This window comes from Crassostrea angulata, chromosome 1 (genome assembly GCF_025612915.1).
Source record: "Crassostrea angulata isolate pt1a10 chromosome 1, ASM2561291v2, whole genome shotgun sequence".
NCBI classification, from domain to species: domain Eukaryota; kingdom Metazoa; phylum Mollusca; class Bivalvia; order Ostreida; family Ostreidae; genus Magallana; species Magallana angulata.
This window is the reverse complement of record NC_069111.1, coordinates 42051427-42063139: the sequence shown is the minus strand read 5'-3', so window position 1 is coordinate 42063139 and position 11713 is coordinate 42051427. Positions and strand designations below refer to the sequence as shown.

Here is an 11713-nt window from a genome sequence, read left to right as displayed (position 1 = left end):
AGGCGGAGCCAGTTTTACTTGGCGGTAGTTTCGAAATACAGAAAACATATATAATACAATTTCAATTTACTTATGTAGTGTCATTCATATATCTGTATATAAATAACACTTATTCAACATCTAGTCATTTAAACTAAGATTTTAATATGGAGTGCCATATCATATTGGTATACACAATATTTAATTTAGACTTTAAGGATGACGTTTACTCAGAATGAAAAAAAATTCCACTGATGATAATGAAAAACCAACTATTGTGTGTTATAGACCTTATATGGTAGTGTTATTCTTCACCTTCAAAAAAGTAGGTCAATGACCTACTTTTTGAGTTAATGACCATTGAATATATTTGGGAAATTCAAGAAAAATCCATAAAATTTTTACACTATGATTCAGATTTTTTTAATTGTGAAAATAATACAAATTGCTTAACTCTTTAAGAAATGAAATAAAGTTTATGAATGGTAGTGACATTAAATAGATACAAAGCATTAAGTTTTCATTCACAATTTTTATAGATATTCTAGTCCGAATTTCCTCTATCAGTTTTCAAATTACTACCCATTTTTGATTCAATATTAGAGAAAACTGAATGATGATAATGCTAAAACATTTATAGTATTAAACGAAGTATATTGACCTTTCTCTGCTGGTATATAATTTATATGAGGTCAATGATCAAAATTTTGAGATATGGTGTCTTTTATCATTTCAAGGCATTTTTCAATATTTTTGTAGTGTGTGCCATACGATTATCTAAACGAAAAAGCAAGATAAAACCAACAGAAAATATGCAAAATTATGTTGACTAACAAATAAAATCTTAACTTTAAATATCATAGTACTACCAAAAATATTTCAGTGGAAAACAAAATCTGAAAAATTTAGTCCGAATTTCCTCTGTTTTGCTAAAAGTCAAACTTTGTCAGAGCCTAATTCCATAATTTAGTAAAAATATCGATGGTTATATTAATAATAATTCATTTCATAAACACTTTTTGTATTTAAAACAAATTTTACTCATGAAATTGAACTTTTTAACAATCCGGATTTGAGAACTCAAACCCTGAGTAAACAACGTCCTTAAATATAAATAGGCCTAATTTAATTCTGGTTGTAACGCGCTTTCTGATTGGCTAAAAAATTATTTTAGATCATATAAAAAATGTTGCCTACTTCATAGTAAGACTACCGTCAAAAACGTATCAATACGCCTGACATTACTTTTGAATTTTGTACAAATTTACGTCATTTTAAAGGTCAAATGACCATTTATCTACAATGAAGAGTAAAAAAATTAAATTATAAGCAACGAATTCAATATTTATTAGTTTTATACGATATAAAATGGTTTAAAACAGTTTACGCTTTTTTATAAACCGCTTTGTGGTTTATAAAGCATGAACTGCCCCAAACCATTTTATAAATATTGAATTCATTCCTTAACTATTTGAACAGTTGCTATAGTATAGATCCAAAGTCTCTTATCAGGTCTTATCAAAATCTTTGTTTTTGAGATAGAGATAGATTATTTGAACATTATTTGAGAGAGAGAGAGAGATCTGCAAAACGAGATTAAGGAAGCTGAGAGACAATAATAGCTATGTAGGATATGCTAACTTGTACGAAAGACGAATAGGGCCACTTAAAAAAATATTTTTATCTCGTAATTACGAGAAAAGATCTCGTTATTACGAGTTAATTATCTCGTTATTACGAGAAAAGATCTCGTTATTACGAGTTAATTATCTCGTTATTACGAGAAAAGATCTCGTAATTACGAGAAAAGATCTCGTTATTACGAGTTAGTTATCTCGTAATTACGAGAAAAGATCTCGTAATTAAGAGAAAAGATCTCGTTATTATGAGTTAATTATCTCGTAATTACGAGAAAAGATCTCGTAATTACGAGAAAAGATCTCGTTATTACGAGAAAAGATCTCGTTATTACGAGTTAATTATCTCGTTATTACGAGAAAAGATCTAGTTTTGAAATGGCGCGTTCCATTATTCTATTCTTTTTATATAAAGTGTATGAACTACTGCAATGTCTATTAATATACACTTACTTAGCATGATCATCGTTTAAAAAGCATAATTTGATATAAAATCGGACCAAGCAGTTTTAAAGAAATTCAGAAGAATTAGCAAAGCAAACCGATTAAAAAATTCATTGAACTGTATGTCAATTATTAAGAAGGATACGTGACTGTTATTTTTTTTCAGACTCCAAAATGTTTATATAAAATCAATTATACATATAAATCACAAATTCGGGTAAATCCTGTGTATCCATATTCATGACTGAAACTATATAGTCATTAAAGTTATCTGTAACTAATAAAACTGTGTTTTTACGACTATAGGACTACCTGGTATTTACTTCGGATGGGATTATAATATATATGAGTTGAATAGAAAAATTACATAAAGTTCTTTCCTTTTATTAATACCAGATAAAATGTCGAAACCAATCATTTTGATATGTAGAAATTAATGAATAATGATCGTTGTTATTTTTAAATATTGATCAAAATTGAATCAACGTTTCTGGAATGAAAAAGATAGACTTAAAGTGTGATCCAGTCGAATTCTTTTTCAGAAACGCACCATTTTATATAGATCTTTTCTCGTAATAACGAGATCTTTTCTCGTAATAACGAGAAAATTAACGCGTAATAACGAGAAAATTATCATGTAAAAACGAGATCTTTTCTCGTAATAACGAGATCTTTTCTCGTAATAACGAGATCTTTTCTCGTAATTACGAGATCTTTTCTCGTAATAACGAGATAACTAATTCGTAATAACGAGATCTTTTCTTGTAATAACGAGATCTTTTCTCGTAATAACGAGATAATTAACTCGTAATAACGAGATCTTTTCTGGTAATAACGAGAAAATTAACTCGTAATAACGAGAAAATTATCTCGTAATAACGAGATCTTTTCTCGTAATAACGAGATCTTTTCTCGTAATTACGAGATATCTAACTCGTAATAACGAGATCTTTTCTCGTAATAACGAGATCTTTTCTCGTAATAACGAGATAATTAACTCGTAATAACGAGATCTTTTCTCGTAATTACGAGATAAAAATATTTTTTTATGTGGCCCTATTCGGCTTTCGTAAACTTGAACTCATAAGGTGAGAATAATAAGTTTTCATTTTTTGTTGAAAGCTATCAATATGAAAAAAGTATCTTTATAGCATTACAAGGAAGTTCATTAAGATTATTCAATAATTATTCTTTTAGAACCCAGTAAACATTCATTTATGTATTACAATTATATATAGATTCTATAAATATTACTGCAAAGAAATAATTCACAAATCTAAGCAAAGTGATTTATTGAATCAGTGTATATTTTTTATCACAGGCGAAAGGTCTTAAACTAAACTTCCTCATAAGTTCATGTTAATGTCCACACTTGTATAAAACATCATTTTTTCATCCTCTTGACTCCGATTGTTGCGATGTTCTTGATTACTGGAGAGCACATTCAGGAATCCGGAAAACTGACACAGATGTAGCATAGAGACTGCAGCAGCAAAGTCTGTGACTTTTCCTTGTTCGGAATTCCAATTTTTTCATCCCATATTTTTCCGGTTTCCCCATCCTCTTCGATGATCTAAATCAAAATTTCAATTCTTATTAAAACTTATGCCGTCTATTAGCCAGATTACTATTAAAGGTTGGATACTTCCTTATACAAAATAACCCCGTTATTAACTTAAAAATTATAAATAAAGTTCATAACAAATTAAAAGTGGTCATCAGAACTGTCACTTCACTATAAACATATTTTGCATTATCTGATTGACAATTTTTACAATCTATAAATATTGATAACTTAATGATGTCCCACCATCTTTCCAATCATCAAATGCTCTGGTTTTCTGAATCTCTTCAGGGTCATCCTGCTCTTCTTTCCTCTCCTTTTCCTCTGCTTCCCTCTCCTGGGCCTCTTTGTCTTTTTCAGGGTCCTGCGCCCAGTTCTGCATACTGTGTCCTCTAAACCATTCCAAAATATCACTCATTAAAAAGGAATTTCAGAAATATATACTAGAACTTTTTTCCAATATGAAAACTAAATCATTTATAGTTTTAAAATATACCATGTTCATGTATGTGCATATGCAGATCATAACCTTTATGTTTTGAAATTGAGAAAAAAATGCCTAAAAGATTGTTTCCATGCATTGATACAGAAAGATATTACAAAGTCCTGGGGATAAGATATGTCCTCCACCTCAACACTTGTCTCCCATCTCAATGCTTTAACTTACTTTGAGGTAGGCGGTTGGAAGGTTCCATCTTTTACTTTCTGCTCATAGAACTCTTCGATAGTCAATGACGGAATACTGGGATATCCTGCACCAAACACAGCCTTCTGAATCATGTCCTTGGTTATAATGAAGGGGCGCAGTGCCTAAAGAGATAAGCATTTAAACAAAGAGTTGACTTGTGAAGTACGGGAAATCAGATCTTCTTTTATGTGAAACTTTGTTGAAATGAACCATCAAGTAAAATTTCTTATTTACAACTGACTTTTTTTTTAAACCACCACATACAGTTCAGGAAATAGAGATATGTAGTACAGTGAAAATGTATCAAAAGGGGGCATTTCTACAAATACTCAAACATTATTTTATTTTACCTTTTTCTTCTCCTTGGGTTTGTTTTCTGCCTCAACATCATTTAGTGTTTGACTACGAAGATCCAACATGGTGACTTCCACTAAAATAGAAAAAACATTTGTCTTTAAATTTTTCAACAAATCCTGTACTGTAGTTCTGCCAGGTAAATAAAAATGTATGCATTGCAATATACACCCCAAAATACATTTCCTTAGTTTATAGCATTGCTAACAGCCTAACATACAGTGAATATGCAACTAATAGTACCTTTTCCATATCACTGCCAGTATCAGCCAAAGACTCCAATATCAGCCTGAGGGCCAAAGGCCCGAGGAGTGATATTGGTTAAGGGCTGATATATGCTGTGGTCTGGAAAAGGGGTATGTATTATTATATCTATTACATACTTAGTAATAAAATAAAAAAAAACCCATCAACTTGAACAAATTGATTTTAAATATCCTTTGAAAGTAGTCTATACATGTATTAAATAAAAATATGAGATCTTATTGTTTTACGGTACCAAACAGAACAAGAATTTCCCTTTTCAAATTTACTGCTCCAAAACATTCGCAAGCATTTGTTGTTTCAAACTGCACTTAAAATGTCGACTGTAACAAATGTATTAATTTTCGTTTGTAAACATGCCTAAATGCCAAAACAAAAGAAGGCAGGAGTTCCACAAGGGGTGTGATACGTATCCGTATCAGCCCAAGGGCTGAAAACCTGTATCAGCCCCAGAGGCCGATACAAGTTTTGTGATGTTATCTGTATCACATATGCAAAACATAGGTAATCACAGATTACAAAGCTCACCGAGACGAGACATCACCCTTATGAGACTTCACCTTTAAGAGACCACCTTTATCATATTAAATGAAAATCATACTTTATGATCTTGGATATTCATGGATTCTGTTTTGACACAATATCGTATATCATCTGTTAAAAAATTGTATGATAATTATATGTTCATTTGTTAATCAATACAATATAAATATAACATTAAACATTGCATCCTATCATATTTACAACATATATCATATAGTACAATAAAATACCATAATAAACAATGATGAGATATGATATTGTAACATATGAAATAACATTGTATTGTGTTATATGTTATTGTATTTGATCAAATAAAATACAATATCATTATATATAAAACAATATAGTATTATATAACAATATCATAATACATAATACATCATAACATTGAAACATATGATATTATATTGTATAATATAGTATGATATTGTATGATACTGTATCATTTTTAATATATAATATGATATTGTATCATATGATACAATATAATTTGATACAACATTGTATCATATCAAATGATACAATATTATGTGATAAAGTAAAATATTATATAATACAATATTATATTATACATATTGTATCATATGATACAATAATATGTTTACAATATCATACAATAAAATTTCATGTGATGTGATAATATATCATATTATGAACCAATATCATATCATACAATATTGTATGATACAATATTATATAATATTACAGTATCATATTATACAATTTCATGTGATATAATTCTACATTACAGAAACTAATATCATATTATACAATATCGTATGATACAATATTATAGAATATACAATATTGTATCATAGGATACAATATTATATTTTGCAATATCTTATGCAATAGTATCATGTGATAAAATAATAAATTAATAATACAATATAATATTATACAATACTGTATCATAATATACAATACTATACATAACAATATCATGATACAATATCATAACATAAAATCTACAAAAAAATTGATACAATATCATATCGTATCATATAACTTTTTATAATATTACATATGATATTATATTGTGTCATATTAAACAATATTGTTTCTTACCAAACAATAATATATCATAGGAATCATGTTATATCATTTATCAACAAACACATCTATCTATCGAGCAGGTTTGAGTGAGGTAGGAGATTTCTTTAGCATCCTTGATAATGGAGATCAGGCTCTGCATCTGAAGCAACCTCTGCGTTTCATTTATAATATAGTGAAATCAACTATGCAGGTTAAAATCTATAAAACATGTGACGTGTTCCGAAAAAACTAAACCTCATCCAGCATCCGAAACCTATGGCTCAGATTCAGCATTCAGGCCTGTCAGGTGCATCAGTATACATAAGACGCATCTCCATGCAAGTTTGGTGAAGTTCAGACCAGTAATAACTAAGATATCATCATCAGAGGACACTAGCAATTAAAAGCCTTAACCTGCTCCAGCATCCGCAACCTATGGCTCAGATTCAACATCCATGCCTGTCAGGTGCATCTGTATCATAAGACACACCATCCATTCAAGTTTGGTGAAGTTAGGACCTTTAATAACTAAGGTATATTTTTAGCATCCTTGATAATTGAGATCAAGCTCTGCATCTCAAGCTTCCTCTGTGATTCATTCATACTACAGTTTAATCAACTATGCAAGTTTGAAATAGTACTATTATCTATCAAACATGTGACCTGTTCCAAAAAACTTAACCATATCCAGCATCTGAAACCTATGGCTCAGACTCAGCATTCAAACCTGTCAGGTGCATCAGTACCATAAGACATCCATGGAAGTCTGGTGAAGTTAGGACAAGTAATAACTAAGATATAATCTTCAGAGGGTACCCGTTTCAAAAACTTTAACCAGCTATAAAAACCTAAACCTCCTCCAGCATCCGAAACCTATGGCTCAGATTCAGCATTAAAGCCTGTCTGGTGCATCAGTATCATAAATCGCACCATCCATGGAAGTCTGGTGAAGTTAGGACAAGTAGTAACTAAGATATAATCATCAGAGGGCACCTGCAACAAAAACTTTAACCAGCTCCGAAAACCTTAACCTCCTTCAGAATCTGAAACCTATAGCTCAGATTCAGCACTAAAGCCTGTCTGGTGCATCAGTATCATAAGACACACCATCCATGCAAGTTTGGTGAAGTACGGACCTACAGTAACTTAGATATTGCTATCAAAGGGCACCTGTAACAAAAACTTTAACCAGCTCCAAAAACCTTAACCTCCTCCAGCATCCGAATCCTATAGCTCAGATTCAGCACTCAAGCCTGTCTGGTGCATCAGTATCATAAGACACACCATCCATGCAAGTTTGGTGAAGAACGGACCAGCAGTAACTTAGATATTGCTATCAAAGGGCACCTGCAACAAAAACTTTAACCTGGTCCAACAACCTTAACCTCCTCCAGCATCTGAAATTTAGGACTCAGATTCAGCAGTCAAGTCTTTCAAGTCCATAAGTAGGTCTAGATGCATCATCCATGCAAGTTTGGTGAAGATAGGACAAGTAATAGCTTAGATACAGGACCTGCAACAAAAACTTTAACCAGGTCCGGACGCCGACGCCGACGGTATAGCATAAGCTCCCCCTGACTTCGTCTCGATGAGCTAAAAACCCGTATTTATTAATATGTATGTTATGTACACACTTTATAATGTAAAATCCCCTTTGTTAAGGAAATAAACAAATGACATAATAAGACCTACCTTGTAAAGAATCTAAACTCTCTTTTGCATTTCCAATCCATTTTTTTAGTAAACCAATATAGTATTCCCTCTGTAATAGTAATTCAATATTAAGTTGAATCGAATAACATTACCATAAGCAATTGAAAGTCAATAATTTTTGTAAATTTTAGAACAGAATTTGTCCAATTTTAAAAGGCATGAGACCTTCACATCCTCATCTACATGGTCCTGCTTCATTTTATCATGGAGTTCTTTGACTCTGGCATCAAGTTCCTTTTTCTCCTTGAAGCTTTTTATTTTTTCTTCCCTTGTCTGCATCATACCTGCCATACCTTGTGGTCTTGATAAATACAATAAAATTAACTGATTGATTCTCCAAACAAACAAGCTTATTTGATATACATGTATACAACTTTAAATACATGTATTTCTTTAAATCTCAAATACTGTAAACTGAAAATGAGAGCAATTGTTACAAAACCAGTAAATTCTAGAAAGTTGATACTGGTAGAAAAAGGATTCAAAGACTGCTTTTTTCCCCACAGAAAATGGTACAAAACAAATACTTCATGAACATAAATTTCCAAAATATGATTTAAAGTATTCTTGTTTATAGTTCACTTTAGAAACATCCGCTCATGCTTACCCCCCTGAGAGTTTTGCCTTTTGGTCAGCCTCTGGGGTCAGGTTCAACAATCTCTTATCAAGCTTAGCTATTCCATAATTGTCACAGTTCCTGAGAAAATCTATGTAATATGCCTGGAAACCAAAACAAGTACCATATGAATGAATTGAGGATATTTTGTGTGCAGGAATTTCTTTCCTATTTTGGTGTCATTGATATACATGCATATGAGCATCAATTCTGAAGGGTTTTTTTCAAACACATACAGTAGTTTTGAAGAATGTAAAGTCATAGACAGTGAATTTAGCATTAAAATTAACTGACATATTTCTTCTTCGATGAGCATTGGTTTCTTGAATTAATTTATAAACGCATCTAGGAATGTAATTTTACTTTTGCCTCTTTGACCAAACTTCCTCGTTCCTCCATTTTCTTTACAGTCTTTCTCTCTGTAAAATAACCCATGAAAGCAGGCAGGAGAAGGTATCTGGAATAAATGTAAATTGAAAATTAGATTTACATAGATTTGTACATTATATTTCATACAACACTTCAAAAAAAGAGTGGTGAGCAAAAAATTACAAAACCACATGCAGACAATGATCAAAATACTTTTATTATATTATACTTTGATGACAGATACTGAAATCTGATTGGTTTAGATGCAGATTATAATCCTTTCTATCATCCTCAGCATTAGCAACACACTTGGCAATTAATGGGTAACACAATGAATTGCTACATGCACGCAAATTATACACATACGGTTCGCCGTAGAATTCATGTCAAGCAGTAACATTTTTTTTAAACTAAGACATTTAGTATAATAGAATAAATAGTGCCTGTTTGGAAGGGCAACAGTTGAAATTGACACCCATGAAAACCATAGTCAACCGATGCCAAGCGGACGTTGATAATGTTTTCTCGGGGTGACAATTTCAATTGTTATACCCCTGTCAAACAGTTACAATATAACTCTATACGAAAAAAAAGTCCCGCATTTTGACTATTGGACCGGAGCTGTTGGATTGGAACTGTTAAAATTGACTGTTAAAAAAGACTGTTGACTGATGACGTCACATTATGCGAAAACGTGTTATTGATTAGAAGGGGTATAACAAAACAGTTGTTGACTGTGTCTTGGGCAACAATTGATTTGTCGGACCGGCTCGCAAACTGTTGCCTGCGGCCTTCGGCCTTGGGCAACAGTTTGCGAGTCGGTCCGACAGATCAACTGTTGCCATTGACCCCAGTCATCAACTGTATACTGTTACCCTTCCAAACAGGCACTATTTACATGTATATAGTGGTACATTATATGTAAGTACCAGTAGGAGGTTGATTCTTTGTTGATATTAGGCATTGGTCAGCCTGCAAAAGCATTTACCCATGTGCAGTAACACAATGTATACATTTTTTGAAATACCCAGTACATGTTTATGATATTTCCTTACTTTATTTCATTTGCTGCCACTTCATCTAAATCTTCATTTGTGCTGAAGAGACAGAGATCATTGACCATTCTGATTGCCTTTATTCCAGCTGTTATTCCTGTGATTATTGTTTTCTGTCAAAGAAGTCATTATATGGAATATCACATTCATTACTTAGTACTTTCATTACTGTAGATTCCTATTTAAGTGCAAGGAATTAATATCAACATAAAATCATGAGATGCACATCTTGCAAATTAATCATTATTATTCATGAATCTTTGGTGTCAGCAATTTTAGCACACCCACTGCCACCTGGCATCATGATGCAGCATTCATACAACTTGTATTTGTCTCAATTGAAAGTGCTCTATGGTTTGCATGATTGAATTCATGTTTGGAATAGAGATAGAAGTAAGAATTAACACAAATAATAAGAGAATATTGCAACATAGAATTAAGAAAGCCATAAAGAATTAAAGAGAATCAAAGTGAAATTGGATGAGTATGAATGTGAAAACAATAAAGTGACTTGCAAGTGTAACTGTACTGAAGAATAAAGAATAAAGCATAATATGAATAAAAGCAAGATACATAGACTTTTGAAGGTGTAACGGATTGGGAGAAATAATGACGGACCAGACCGGGTTTCGAACCCGGGCCCCCTGAATCTCTAGACCGGTTCGTATACCAGCTGAGCTATCTGGCAACGGTATTCGAACCGGTCTGACAGTCACATTCCCCCCCCCCCCTTAAATGATCTTCGTCCCCGAAGATCACCCCAGGCTCTTCCCTTAGCTGGAGTTCACCTGTCAGTTCCAGGGGTTGGTCACGGCACCAAATGTAATGGGATGGGAGAAATAATGATGGCCCAGACCCGGTTTCGAACCCGGGCCCCCTGAATCTCTAGTCAGGTGCTCTACCAACTGAGCTGTCTCACGCCGGTATACGAACCAGTCTGACCGTCACAAAGGCAATTCCCTTCCATAGATCTTCAAAGTCCAAGATTATATTAAGGGGGAGTAATAAGATGGTTAGACTACTACATTCACAGTCGCCAAATAGCTAATGTCATAGAGCACCTAACCAGAGATTCAGGGGCCGGTTAGTTTCGAGTTTCTCCAAATCCGTTACACAAAAATTGTAATTGTTACAAAGGCTTAACGTCTTAAATAAGATTTGCTTCGCAATTAAATATGTATGTCTTCTATTTGTATTTCACGTGCGTGTTCGATCATTTTCAGACAATGTTTATTCGTTTTGTTTTTTGTACCTGCACATTGTATGAGGATGACGGTTCTTCTGTGCTGTCCAGCGTTTCCCAACAAGACCAGATTTTCTCATAGAGGTCAGGTAGTCTCTCTTCTCCACCTTCTGCCATTATCTCACGTCAAAGTGGGCTCATCAGACCAATAATTCTATAGTTAAACACACCGTCATAATCACTGCAAGGCTGAGGTTTTTCGGGATGGG

The 11713-nt window shown here is 32.7% G+C and overlaps 1 protein-coding gene across 1 annotated transcript; it reads right to left on the bottom strand.

Moving 5' to 3' along the window:
• Positions 1–3335: 3335 nt before the first annotated feature.
• On the bottom strand, positions 3336–11713 carry LOC128185388 (immunoglobulin-binding protein 1-like). Its single transcript, XM_052854995.1, has 10 exons — positions 11514–11713; positions 10262–10374; positions 9201–9294; positions 8829–8941; positions 8387–8522; positions 8201–8270; positions 4663–4742; positions 4292–4434; positions 3871–4016; positions 3336–3633 (listed from the first exon to the last, which is right to left on the bottom strand). Exons 1-10 carry the CDS (start codon positions 11619–11621, stop codon positions 3593–3595), a joined length of 1044 nt encoding a protein of 347 aa, XP_052710955.1. The 5' UTR covers positions 11622–11713; the 3' UTR covers positions 3336–3592.

Bases quoted from the DNA above. Each gene is read 5' to 3' on its own strand.
- LOC128185388 (XM_052854995.1), bottom strand. From the start codon at position 11,621: ATGGCAGAAGGTGGAGAAGAGAGACTACCTGACCTCTATGAGAAAATC. The intron at 9,295-10,261 runs GTAAGGAAATAT...CATTTATTCCAG, and splicing joins GTGGCAGCAAATGAAATAAA to ATACCTTCTCCTGCCTGCTT. The intron at 8,523-8,828 runs GTAAGCATGAGC...GTATTTATCAAG, and splicing joins AAGGCAAAACTCTCAGGGGG to ACCACAAGGTATGGCAGGTA.